Genomic DNA, 14,041 nt, shown 5'->3' on the forward strand with positions numbered 1-14,041 from the left:
GATAGGAATTCACATATATGGTAGCACAGAGGAGACCATCCCTCCATTCCCCCTCTCAAATTCTGTTTTTCCTGGCAGAAAAGTCAAGGATTGGGGGTTGTGTGTGGGAGGCAGTATTTGGAGGAAACAACTTCAGACAAAGAAAGATTCAGTCATTACTGCCGAAGAAGTATGTTTACAGCACTGCTTCTGAAACGCACATACACACAGCCTTCTGAGCAAAAATACTGTGCCCTCCCAGGTATTTCCTGTTCAGGAATATTCAGAAATACTTTCTCTCCAGTATAAACTCAAGCACACACAAATCTATAGAGGCAATCCTCTATAACAGTGGTTCTCAACCTTCCTAATGCGGCGGCCCTTCAATACAGTTCCTCATGTTGTGGTGACCCCCAATTTCATTGTTACAAATTGAACATAATTAAAGCATAGTGACTAATCACAAAAACAATATGTAATTATATGTGTTTTCCGATGGTCTTAGGCAACCCCTGTGAAAGTGTTGTTCGACCCCCAAAGGGGTCGCGACCCACAGGTTGAGAACCGCTGCTCTATAAGACTTCGCTAGCCATTTTCCTCCCCTTCAGAATGAACTAAGCTAATTTCCACTCCTCATCCTACCACTAAAACACTTTTTAAAATTTATTTATTTTTATTGATATGAGAGAAACTTTGGTTTGTTGTTCCACTTATTTATGCATTCATTAGTTGTTTCTTGTTAGGTGCCCTGACTGGGGATCAAACCTGCCACCTTGGCTATTGGGACAATGCTCTAACCCAGTGGTCGGCAAACTCATTAGTCAACAGAGCCAAATATCACCAGTACAACGATTGAAATTTCTTTTGAGAGCCAAATTTTTAAAATTTAAACTATATAGGTAGGTACCTTGTTATTAACTTAATTAGGGTACTCCTAAGGCTTAGGAAGAGCCACACTCAAGGGGCCAAAGAGCCGCATGTGGCTCGTGAGCCACAGTTTGCCAACCACTGCTCTAACCGACTGAGCTATCTAGCCAGGGCACTAAAGCACTTTTAAATCCTTATATGTAACATGCAGTTGCAGCTAGTTTGATGGGCTTCAGTCATTCAGTGCATAGCTACAGAACAAACATTTTCTTCATTTTGCTCCACATGTTTTAAAGAAAACAGAATGTTCAGGCAAAAACTGGATCCTCTTCTGGTTTGTTTTGTTTTGGTTTTTTTAGCCACCACTAGATGTCACCATCCTCTCTTGGAGAAGCAGTTAGATACGAATGTTATTTTGCCTTCCCTCCACAAATATTTCTCAAACCTGGTAAAGTGGGAAATAGAGCTAAAACATAGGTGCTATAGATTCCTCCAAACCCAGTTACATACTTTATATTATTTGAAAGGCTTTCTAGAAAGACAACTAAATACAGAACGTTATTTAGGCACCCTGTTCAATAGAGTACCATATTTAGATAGTATTTAATTTGGGGACTATGACACCAGAGGAGGAAAGTGTTTCAGAATTAAATATTTTATCTGTGCTGTTTTGCTCCTACAAATTCTGCAAATAGGTTACCATCCCCCAGATTGTAATTGTGCCAAGACTGTTCTTGAGGTTCCTTCTTCCATCAGCCAGATCTTGCCTGCCCTGGGACCTGGTCATGGCAGTATCTGATCCATTTTCTTCATACCTTATTTGTAGAGCTAGTTAAAAACAAAGCAGAAGTAGTCTCACCACATAATTATTGTGGTTATTTCAAAATGTTACATTCTTTTATTTTAAAAAACCCAGGAACTTTATCATTAAGAATTGGTGGGGACTTAAGAATTTTTCTGATCTCAGCTTCAGAGAACTCCATGAAATTAAGTGACCCAGAGCAAGCATGTCAAACTCGCGGCTGGCAGGCCACATGCCTCATTTAAATAACAACATGCTTGCTGTAGAGACCACCCGAGTTAAACCCAAAATATGGAGTCTCTTCTGGTGCTGGCTCAGTCTTCGGCATCCTGAACAAATGTTACTTGTTCCGTCCTGCCAGCCAGATGCTAATAGAGCAGGATTTTACAAGCTTTGGACAAGGATTCAGCTCCTTTTCAAAAGTTTATAAGGACAGTTTCTGCCTCCAAAATAAGGTCAACATGGAAATAAATTCCTCTGCTTAGGAAATTGATTATTCCTTGGCCTGAAATAATGACTGCAGAAGGCTGCCACCCCCTGGAACCAGAGACCTACTCAGATCCTCAGCAGGCTTGGCCTCTTCTCAGCCAGCTGTGGTCCACTCTGAACACGCAGCCTCCCATTACTTCTCCTTTCATTCCTGGTCATTCCAAAGGTGTAATTGCTGAACAAGTGGATATTAGTGATGGAACTGACGGGCACAACAAATTCTTGCCTATTTCCTACTTTTTAGAGACTTTGTAAAACAACCTTTCTTAAGTAGCTGGGCCCTACAGAAAAATATTCAAACATTTCAGCCTCTGAGACAGAAATTTATACCTCTTCACGGCATAGATCTAAAATGCAGAAGAAGCTATAAAAATAAACCTGCGAAGAAGTAAGATTCCTAGTGAGGCATTTTTTTTCCAGATGCTGAGTTAGAGGCTGCTCTGGTTTTCAGTGTATTTTCAGAGACCTTTGTTTCTGATATGTAACACATTCACCATGTGATGGCGTGCCAGACATTTCATTGCTGAGGAAATGGCTCGATGCATGGATTCTGGAGAGTGCAGCTTGTAAATCATGGTTAGCACCTCTCAACAAGCACCATTCCAGCTTGTGGATAAATAACAGAATCAACTTTCCACAAAATGTAAAATTACAAATAGCTACTAATAACCAAATGTGCACTATGTGCCAGTCATTGTACTACGTGTTCTTGTAAGTATGAAATGAATTCTGACATCTATGCAAAGAGGTAGATAGAGTCGCTATCCCTATATTACAGATAAGGGCACTGAGGCACAGAAAGGGTAAGAAATTTGCCCAAGGTAGTGGGAGCAAGGTTTTGACCCCATACTCTCTTCAAGTCATTATAGCATGCTGCCTCCTTAAATAAAAAAAGGTTGGGGAGCAGCGAAGGAGGTGAGAGTTAAACATCTTATATGTAAAACTTCAGCTAATAAATCTATTTCATTTTAAAGTGTATTCATTACTGTTATTTACCTTTTTAATACCACTTTAAGATTTTTCAAATGGATTTCTAATTCATTTTAGCAGATACTGGACACTGATATTCCAAAGTAGATGAATATTGTTGATTTCATATTTCATTGGTCACAGAGAAATTAGGATTTCTAACTCAACCCAAAGCAAGAGTGAGGATTTGCATTCAACAGGCTTTAGGTCTATAGTTTTAAGTATGCTATGCCTAATAAAGAATAAAAAAACCAGTAAGTCAGTCATCAGAAATCAGGAATAATTAAAAAACAAACATAAGTATTTCTTCCATAGTCCCTGCTTTTCTCTAAATTCCTCTATATGTACTGTACACTTCTTACCGGTTTGTAGCAAATCAAGTCTTCTTTAACAGTGAACATACGCCTAATCAAAACAAGTAAATACAACAAAAATTTATCCTCCTCTGGCTTGGGAAGGCATTTTCCTTCTGTCCAAATGGTTTTGTTTTCTTATTCCCCACCCAAGGACGTTTGTTGTTGTTGTTTTAATATATATATATGTGTGTATATATATATATATTTTTTTTTAATTTATTTATTTATTTATTTCAGAGGGGAAGGGAAAAGAAGAGAGAGATAGAAACATCAGTGATGAGAATCATTGATAGCCTGCTTCCAGCATGCCCTCCACTGGGGGTCCAGCCTGCAACCTGGGCATGTGCCTTGACCAGGAATTGAACCATGACCTCCTGGTTCATAGGTTGACGCTCAACCACTGAGCCACGCCAGTTGGCCGAGGATATGTTTTTATTGCTCTCTAGAGAGAGGAAGAGAGAGAGAGAGACAGACAGACGGGTTGCACCCTCCTCTATGCACCCAACCAGGGATCAACCTGGAACCTTTTTGGTGTGCATGACGATGCTCCAACCAAGTTTTGTTGACAGGAGATTTAGAGAGTTCTCTCAACAGCCTATTCCTGAGTCTAACTTCCTTTATTTTACCCACACTAACATAAATATCAACTTAAGTTCATACTGTAATTCAAAGGAAATGACAGAATGGGAAACTATATTTAAAAGTTATACTGGGTTAGGAGCTTAAAGAGGACCTAGAGGCTTCCCCAATTAATTATTGGCAAAGCTTCACATTCATGTCAGCAGAGAAGGTGCAACAGGGAAGGACTTTAAAAGGGCCACAAGGTTTCCTGGAGAGCAGGAATTCCCATTCCCTAAAGTGGTCATTGAGCAAATCAGAGACATGTGGAATTCCTTTCTCTCGAAGCACTGATGTCTGATTGCACCCACCTCAGCTGCCACTCAGCTTGCTAAAATTACCAAGAAAGGCCCTGTGTTTCGAAGCGATCATGGTTTGAATCCTGGCTCCTCTACCTACTTAACTGTGTGGGTGGGTAAACTACTTAACCTTTCTGAGCTGCAATTACCTCTCCTCTCCCCATTGTTCTAGATTAAATTACAGAAGAAATGTCATGTACCTAACTCAACTCTAGGCTCCTAATTTGAGGACTGTAAGGAATTGAGCAGTGTCCAGCACGAAGTAAATGCCCAATAAGTGTTAGCTGCAGTTACCAATAATCTTCGAGTGTTGGTTTCTTCTTTGTGCCTACTGCCTTTGGCTCTTTTATTGCTCATTAGTACCTGCACCACTGCCTGGGGATGGGGAGCGGGGGAGAAAATTGGGGTAGAAAGCAATGAGCTCTGTGGAAAGCATTAAGCTCTTTGGACAGATTAAGTGATGAAATAATTGCTGAAATTAAATGTAGAGACAATGTATGGATTTCATTTCTTGTTTTCTACCTAGTAGCATAAATAATTGAGAGCTAAATGTTTTATCATCAATGGCAACATTGTCTTCATCAGGGACTTATTCACCTGGGCAAAACTTTATCAAAAACTGACCTAGGATCCTTTCAGGAAACCAATAATACCCTTATTAAAAACAAAAAGAAACAAGTAATGACTACCTGAAAAGGCCCAAAGACATTGATATTACATGTGGGTAAAACATTTTCAAACCCAGAGAGAACATATTTCAGCTTGATTACACGTCAGATTCATATCTTCTGGAATTATAAGTCAGAACGGGAGGTTTTTGCTAAATGTCATGCACTATCCTGGCATCTCCCGTTATTTCCTATTGCTGTTTCAGAAAGTTGGCCCTTTGAATTAATTTTTGTCATTTCAAGGGTAGCAGTTGTTTTGAACCCTAGAGATAATTATCAGCCTTCTCTTGCTTAGAAAGTGCCCTTGTGAGGAGAAGCACTTGGTGAGACAGACTGAGGTTGAAATCCTAGCTCTGCCACTGAGACCTTGGGGAAGTTAACCTCTTTGGGCCCGCTTCCTCATCGGCGCGGTGGGATTCACAGTCCTTCCCGGGGCTTTGAGGAGAAACGGCGGTATGGGAGAGTGCCACCATGGTGCCTGACAACAGATAGCAGGCCTCCAGTGACTATTCTTGCTCCTTCCTGCCTCCACCCCCTCAAATAAATTTGTTGGTAATAATGCTGTGCCTTTCTTGTGTTTCAGGATGTGCTTTTGGGGGGAAACAATGGCTCTGGTCTTGTGAAGGATCCATGTTACTTGGCTGGCCCTGGACCCAGGTATGTGTGATGCCCTCTGCCTTATGAATGCTGCTAGAGTTCAACGTTTCTATGCCTCTGAATAAGAAATTGAAATGTGATATTGCGATGTTTCATTGTGTCCTGTGCTGCCTTCTCCATTTGTCTAGGCTGTGGGGAACTTTTTTATTTGTAGATGACTTTCTCTAAAAATGACACTTTTTAGAGAAAAAATGACACATGGGGCCTCTCTCATGTGGCTGATCTCTTCCAGTTCTGTGTGCAAAGGGCCGGCCTGGTGACTAAAGTGCTCAGAGAGGATCGAGCATTTCACGAATGGCTTCACATAGGGAGGCAAACTCACAGGAAGCACCTGAAGTAAAAAATAACGCTCCTTGCCGAAACCAGTTTGGCTCAGTGGATAGAGCGTCGGCCTGCGGACTGAAGGGTCCCGGGTTCGATTCCGGTCAGGGGCATGTACCTGGGTTGCGGGCGCATCCCCAGTGGGGAGTGTGCAGGAGGCAGCTGATCGATGTTTCTCTCCCATCGATGTTTCTAACTCTCTATCTCTCTCCCTTCCTCTCTGTAAAAAATCAATAAAATATATTTAAAAAAATAAAAATAAAAAAAAAATAACGCTCCTAAATCATAATGTTTCAGCACTAAAGGTTCCTATGTAATAAAAGCCTAATATTCTAATTGTTCCCTTGACCGGGAGTTCGACCAGGGGGTGAGGCCGGCCAGCCAACCACCTGCGGCCCCTCTCCCCAGCTGGTCCCACCAGGGGAAGGGAGGCCCCGGCCAGCAGCCAGCAGCCACTAGGGACCCATACCTGTGCACAAATTTCATGCACTGGGACTCTAGTATAATATAACAGAAAAAGTCATTTTAAAAATTTATCATCAGCCCTAGCTGGTTGGGCTCAGTGGATAAAGTGTTGGCCTGTGGACTGAAGGGTCATGGGTTCGATTCCAGTCAAGGGCACATGCCTGGATTGCAGGCTCGACTCCCACTAAGGGATGTGTGGGAGGCAGCCGATTGATGGTTCTCTCTCATCATTGATGTTTCTATTTCTATCCCTCTCGCTTCCTCTCTGAAATCAATAAACAAATTAAAAATTAAATTTAAAAAATGTTTATCATCAAAATCATTTTTCCCAGGTAGAAAAATATAATGGGCAGTTATTTAGAATTTGAATTTTTTAACTAGTCACATGGAGCTAAATAAGTAGAAAATTCCAAAGAGAGTTTCCCCTGAACCATATGCCTGTGTATATGTAGTTTTAGTGCGGCATCATAGAGCTAGCTACCATAACCTACTTACTAATGATGGTGCATTTAAACCCTCCCTACTACCTGCCATGTTTTTCAAGCCAGTACCCTAATTTTTATTATAATTCACGCAGTCATTGTTTCCCTCTTTTTCTTTATTCACCTTCTCATAAGTCACCCTAAAACTGTCACTTAGGAGCAGCCAATGTGGTCAGGATGTGATGTTAAGTTTCCACCTCCAATGCCAAGAGCAGCCTTCCACAGTTCTGTGCTCTTGCTCCTGTGGCTGGGCCTAAAATGAATAAGTATTCCAGGTGAGGCCAAGGACTTTGGTTAGTTTGGGTGCATTAATTAAATGCTAGAGACAAAGGAAAACTCAGTGAACTAGAGCACTGCCAAAAGAGAACTGGCTGAAGTCAAAGGTGAGACTAAAGTCAACCATTAAAAAATTAAATAGCTGCCCTACCTGGTTTAGTCAGGGTGGATAGAGCGTCAGCCTGCGGACTGAAGGGTCCCAGTTTCGATTCCAGTTAAGGGCACATGCCCGGGTTGCGGGCTCAATCCCCAGTGCGGGGAGTGTAGGAGGCAGCCAATCAATGATTCTCTCTCATCATTGATGTTTCTTTCTCTCTCTCCCTCATTCTCTCTCTGAAATCAATAAAAATATTTTAAAAAATAAAAAATCAAATAGCTCATTCATAAACAAGGCTTGAATAACCTGGCCTGTGTGGCTCAGCGGTTGAGCTTTGACCCATGAACCAGGAGGTCACGGTTCGATTCCTGGTAGGGCACATGCACAGATTGCAGGCTTGATCCCTAGTGTGGGGCGTGCAGAAGGCAGCTGATCAGTGATTCTCCTTCATTGTTGATGTTTCTATCTCTCTCTTCCTCTCCCTTCCTCACTCTGAAATGAATAAAAAACATATTTTAAAAAGCTTTTGAAAAATAAAAATAAAAAGGACTGGAATAGACATTTCTCCAAAGACAATAGTCAGGTGAGTCAAAGACTAGAGGCTTGGCGCACGAAATTTGTGCACGGGGGTGTTTGTCCCTCAGCCCAGCCTGCACCCTCTCCAATCAGAGAACCCCTTGAGGTATGTCCAACTGCAGTCGGACATCCCTCTCACAATCCAGGACTGCTGGCTCCCAACTGCTCGCCTGCCTGCCTGCCTGATTGCCCCTAACTGCTTCTGCCTGCCAGCCTGATCACCCCCTAACCACTCCCCTGCCAGCCTGATCAACACGTAACTGCTCCCCTGCCGGCCCGATTGCCCCTAACTGCCCTCCCCTGCAGGCCTGGTAGCCCCTAACTGTCCTCCCCTGCGGGCCTGGTTGCCCCCAACTGCCCTCCCCTGCTGACCCAGTCACCCCTAACTGCTCTCCCTTGCCAGCCTGGTCGCCCCCAACTGTCCTTCCCTGCAGGCCTGGTCGCCCCCAACTGCCCTCCCCTGCAGGCCCAGTCACCCCTAACTTCCTTCCCTTGCCAGCCTGGTCATCCCTAACTGCCCTCCCCTGCCGGCCTGGTCACCCCTAACTGTCCTTCCCTGCAGTCCTGGTTGCCCCCAACTGCCCTCCCCTGCAGGCCTGGTCACCCCTAACTGCCCTCCCCTGCAGGCCTGGTCCCCCCCAACTGCTCTCCCTTTCAGGCCTGGTCCTTCCCAACTGCCCTCCCCTGCAGGCCTGATTGCCCACAACTGCCCTCCCCTGCAGGCCATCTTGTGTCCACATGGGGGCAGCCATCTTATGTGTTGGAGTGATGGTCAATTTGCATATTCTTTATTATATAGGCTATTCTACATCACTAATAGAGAAATACAAATCAAAACCCCATTGAGATACCATCTCAACCCATTAGGATTATTAAGATAACTATTATTGAAAAAAAAAAGTGTTGGTGAGGATGTGGAGAAATTGGAACTGCAAAATGCTGCAACTGCTATGAAAAACAATATGAAGACTCCTCAAAAAAATTAAAAATAGATCTACCATATGACCCAGCAATCCGACTTCTTAGTATTTATCCAAAAGAGTTGAAAGCAGTGTTTTGAAGAGATATTTTCATACCTATGATTACAGCAGCATTATTCACAATAGCAAACAATCCAAATGCCCATCAGTAGAACAGCTAAACTAAATGTTCATACAGTGGGATATTATTCAGTTTTAAAAAGGAAGGACATGCTATGACATGGATGAACGTTGAGGATATCATGCTAAATGAAATAAGCGTGTCACAAAAAGACATGCGCGATGATTCCACTTACGTGAGGTATCTAAAGGAGTCAAACTTATAGAAACAGAAAGTAGAAAGGTGGTTGATGGGGCTGGAGGAGTGGGGACGAGGAGCTGTTGCATATAAGGTACTGAGTTTCAGAGCTGCAAGATGAAGTTCTGGAGATCTGTTTTGCAATGACGTGAATGGTTCAAGTAGTAACATTTATGTTACGTGTTTTTCACCTCATAAAAAGAATGCTATGAAGGAGGGAGAAATGAGGCTAATTGTTCTCAAACTCCGTTCTTGGATATTAGGATTCCTGGATACAGATCAACAGATGCTTGCCTCGCACAGTCTATTATCAAAGAGACTCAAATGAAATCTCTCTTATCCTATCTTTTGTTCTTGAAAAAATACAAAACAGTCACCAAGAAGAGGCATTATCCACCAAATTAAGCAAGCATTTAACTCAAATAATACCTTCGAAGATTAAACAAACTAAAACCATTATACCCAGGTTTCCTGGGCTGGGTCTTAAAGGATAGGGGCTATCCTCTTTCCTTGTATGTTTTAGTGGTGTCTTCCCTGAAAAGCCTCCAGATACAGAGGAAGGAAGATGAAGGTACCCGAATTAGTCATAGAGCATCAGATTCCAGTGGACGCCATGTCCTATTGGAGGATGCTAAGTTTAAAAATAGTTTATATTGTACAGTTTAAAGAGCAGTTGGGTAGAAGAGACATTGTTCATCAGACATTTACTAACAAGATACTGTGTGCCAGGATGCCAACATGAATGAGACAGGCAGTGCAGAGCACGCCTAGTGAGCCTCCTGCCTCTGGGCTTCTCGTATACCCATTTGAGTACCCGGCAAGTACCGAGCAGCCCTGATAGTGAGAGCGTCCTGGTAAAAACCAACAAATAAAACCACTTCTAAATGAAAAGGATCTGTGATGGAAAGGAAGAGGTTGCATCTGAGAAAGAGAGAGGAGGAGGGAGGGAGAGAGAGATGGGCCCCTCATTCAACTATCTGCATTTATAAAAAAGAAAAATCAGGGCACAAGAGGGGCTAATTTGGTCTTTGCGGTCTTTTCCTTCAGTATGCTGCATTCCTCCTGCCACAAGCACTCAGACAATTTCGTGGCAGGCCTGTGCCGGCCTCTGACTGAGGGCTGAGCCGTGCTCCCTCAGGACTCAGGTCTGCACCATGAAAAGGGCCATCTGCTCTCCAGATTCACTGGCATGCTAGTCAGGAACTTACATGATGGTTTGCTGGAGATACCTTTTCTCCTCACATCATGGCCGGCAGCGGGCAATGCTGCACACTGCTGTTTTCTTTGTTTTTTTCTCTTTTTTGTCCTGTAGAACACAATAACAAAGCTATTGGAAGGCGCTGGGGTTTCCTTGGAGCCTGGCTAGGGGATATTTGTTTAAATCACCATGCACCCTGTCTGTCCAATTCTGTCAGTCTTTCTCCCAAGGTAACTGCTTATTATAAGCTCCTTTGGTGAGAACCCCTCCCCTTCCTTTTACATTCCATTTTAAGAAATGAAAACACTAAGAGACTAAGAGACAGTTGTAAATAAAACCTTCAAATTCAGCAGCCCCCGCAGATGCTTTCCGAACAGACCTCCCCCACGGGAAGGCAGTGGGAGAGAATGAGGCAGCATTCTCGTCCCCTGAGGCAGGGGCTGGCTCCAGAGTAGGCCTCAAAGCAACTGAAGAGATGTACCCACTTGTTTCTTTCCTTTTATAACCTGAAACCTGTCCTCAAACCACCTTTTGTGGGTGGTGAGGGTGGGAGGTGGGGGCAGTGAGAGAAGGCGAATTCAAGCAAATGCCATGTGACATTTCCCTGTAGGAGGTCATGCCTGTCTGGCATTGTATTTAAACTCAGTTCTTTGCATGAGCAGCTGGTGGGGGAGGGAGAGAGCATGCAGCTTTCCTGTCAGTGCTTTCCCCGTCTGTGCAGTGAACCTGGGCTCAGTGTTTGCTCCTTCAGAGCCGTCATGCTTGTGCTTGTGTCCTGCTCCAGGTCACTCGGTTGTCCAGAAAGAGGCGAAGAAGAGATGCTAGTGCTCAAACACCAGCCCAGCCCTCGATGGGGTGGTTCAGACTGCAAAGCCGTTGGCGCCTCCATTCCCAGCGACTGTCCAAGACAGCTGGACCATCAGAGGCAGGCCAGCAGGATGCCCTGCCCCAGGCCACTACCCACAGGGCTGCAAGGGCATCTCACAGACACCAGGGCAGGACCACTGACCCCACTCAGCTCCGCTCTGCCTTCCCCTGCCCCCTCCAGCTACTGTCCACCAGCTGCCGGTGATCAGCCGACTGGGAGGGACGGTCAGACGGGCCAGCAGCCTCTTCCGCCCTACACCCCAGCAGTGACTCACAGAAGCAACGGCCACAGCCTGGCCCAGCCTCCCCGTCCTAGAGGCCATGAGCCCCACAGCCCGGAGCGCGGGGCAGAAGAGGGGAAGAGGAAGCAGCCTCCCCCACCTCGTGTGAAGTGGGCCCACACTGTCCGAGAGAACAGCCTCCCCGAGGAACCTTGCTCGCCCGAGTCAGCAAGCCTGAAGCACTACAAAAAGCAGCAGAACCTCCCAAGTTCAAGCAGCACTTCTGACCCAGACACGCCTCTTGGGGTCCCGAGCACTCCGGGGAGGATCTCCCTCCGAATATCGGAGTCCGTCCTGCAGGCCTCCCCACTGCCTCGGGAGGACTACGAGGATGAAGTGTTTGTGAAGGACTTGCACCCCAATGCCACTTCCCACCCCACATTCGAAGCTCTCCCCCTACCCCCACCCCCACCCCCACCCCCAAGCCAGGAAATCCTGGTGAATAGCTGGGAAGACTTTCCTCCCCCTCCTCCCCAAGCTCTGTGTGAGGCACAGCTGGACAGTGAGGATGGCATGGAGCCCCCTGTGAGGTGAGTGGGCAGACTGGGTAGGGCAGGCCCTTAGCTAAGAAGGAGAGGGTTTCCCTCACTAGTAAGAGGTTTTCGCACTCCAGGCTTCCTAGACCCTCCTGCTTTTGGCCACAGGAGAGCCCTGGTGTGGAGGGTTTTTATAGAAGCTCAGTCCCTGAAGCTGGCAGGTTGATTCTCTTGTTTACCTTGGGGGGTGGTTATACGAGCAGTCATTGGGCAGCAAGGAGTGAGAGCAGTGAAAACGAAAGCCCTCACCCAGGAGGCATAATTCGCTTCTATGGGTCGACATCAGTAGCATCCCTCCTTCCTGCCCACATTCTGAGTCAGTTAAGGAATGAGAGGTAAGAGGAAGGCATACAGCAGACAAAAATATCACTTGCATTACTGAGAGAGCTGATATGGAGAAATGGCTTCCATCCTGACACTGAGCCCCCAGATTAAATAGGTTTATCTGCCTATTCACAGGCCGTGCCAGCCATCCACACATACACATGTGTGTCTATTTTATATATAGGGTGCCCAAACAAATGTATATACACATTTTGAATAATTATAAAGCAGTATTTATTAAAATACATTTCATTTTCAAAAGTGAGCTATCAGCTGTTAAAGTATGTATACATTTTGGGGGGACACCCTGAATAGATGGAGGGAGAGTAAGAGAGAACGCAGGAGCACGCCCAGAGGCAGCCTTGCTCTTAAAAAGAAGAGCTGGACTATGAATGGTCCAGCTATGGTTAGCATTTCTTTCCAAAGACACTAGGAAGGAATCGAGTGTAGGGCTGAAGGTCAGTGACGCTTAGGAAAACCTGCTCTTGGAAGCCAGAAGAATGAGGAAGAAGCATTTCCCAACACACACTCCTTAGGACAAGTGATCTTTCACAACACGGAATAAAACACCCACCCACCACATTGCCTGCTATCACTCTCCATACCAGAGTGATTTACCACTTCCCTCTGTCCACCTGGGCCCTTCAGAAAGTTCTGGAATATGAATTCCTACTCGATTCACCCCCGTTAAAAAGTCACACGACCTCCCCATGAGCAATCAGTTGAAGTTCCTTAGGATGCTCGGAAATGTGACCGCCTCGCCCCACTCCCACCAGCCCAGTGGTGACAGCTCTTTCACCCTCATCCTCACCTTCCTATTAACTGTTTCTCACCACCTCTCTCTCTTTTCCTTTTAATATCCAGTAGCTCCAGCAAACCTGCCAACAGGACAGTTGCCAAGGAAGGGCCCGTGCCTGGGGCAGCCCAGCCGGTTGGCCATCAGATACCAGCTTCCAGACCCCAAACTTCCATCAGAGGTTCCGAGGACCACGGGACCAGCCCGCCACCCACCGCAGGCGCCCGGCCCCAGCATGCTGGGCCCCTCAGCTGGCAGCCAGGCCCAGGAAAGCAGCCTCCCACTCTGACCCAAGGCCTCGTCCACGACCCACTCAGTGGGACTCGTGGTTTAGAAGACAATGCCAGTCCCGGTCCTCAGAAGACGTCAGAAGACATCAGAACGGAGGTGCTGGCCAAGGAAATTGTCCACCAAGACAAATCTCTGGCAGACATTTTGGACCCCGACTCCAGGCTGAAGACCACTATGGACCTGATGGAGGGTTTGTTTCCTCCCGATGGTAACTTGCTGCAGGAAAACGGCGTCAAGAGGAAGGCCATGCAGAGAGCTGTCAGCTTCCCAGGACACGAAGGGAAGAGGTAGGTCCCTGGTAATGTCCCCAAGCAGACTTATAAGTGAACTCCACCCATGGGTGATAAATCTGGGGCTACTTACCTGATCTTGTCCTGCTTCCAACGATCCTGACCCAAGAGTGACATTCCCTGTCAGCTTTCGGGGAATGGCTCTGAGGTGTAGGAGGTGGGACAGACTGGCCTTGAGTTACCAGGCACTTGTCCAACAATAAAAAATAATCCTATATAATAAAAGGCTAATATGAAAATTGTCCCCTAAACTGGGAGT

The 14,041-nt window shown here is 45.6% G+C and overlaps 1 protein-coding gene across 11 annotated transcripts in view; it reads left to right on the forward strand.

The window, feature by feature from the left end:
* Positions 1–14,041, forward strand: part of SHROOM3 (shroom family member 3) — a 167,732-nt gene that overhangs the window by 131,072 nt on the left and 22,619 nt on the right. For all 11 annotated transcript variants that reach the window (XM_036337060.1, XM_036337090.1, XM_036337080.1 and 8 more), the window contains 3 exons: positions 5,631–5,704; positions 11,182–12,075; positions 13,270–13,779. In XM_036337060.1, the coding sequence (XP_036192953.1) occupies positions 5,631–5,704; positions 11,182–12,075; positions 13,270–13,779 (1,478 nt within the window). The remainder of the gene's footprint in view (positions 1–5,630; positions 5,705–11,181; positions 12,076–13,269; positions 13,780–14,041) is intronic.

The sequence above is a fragment of the Myotis myotis genome, unplaced genomic scaffold (assembly GCF_014108235.1).
Source record: "Myotis myotis isolate mMyoMyo1 unplaced genomic scaffold, mMyoMyo1.p scaffold_m19_p_1, whole genome shotgun sequence".
Taxonomy (NCBI): Eukaryota; Metazoa; Chordata; class Mammalia; order Chiroptera; family Vespertilionidae; genus Myotis; species Myotis myotis.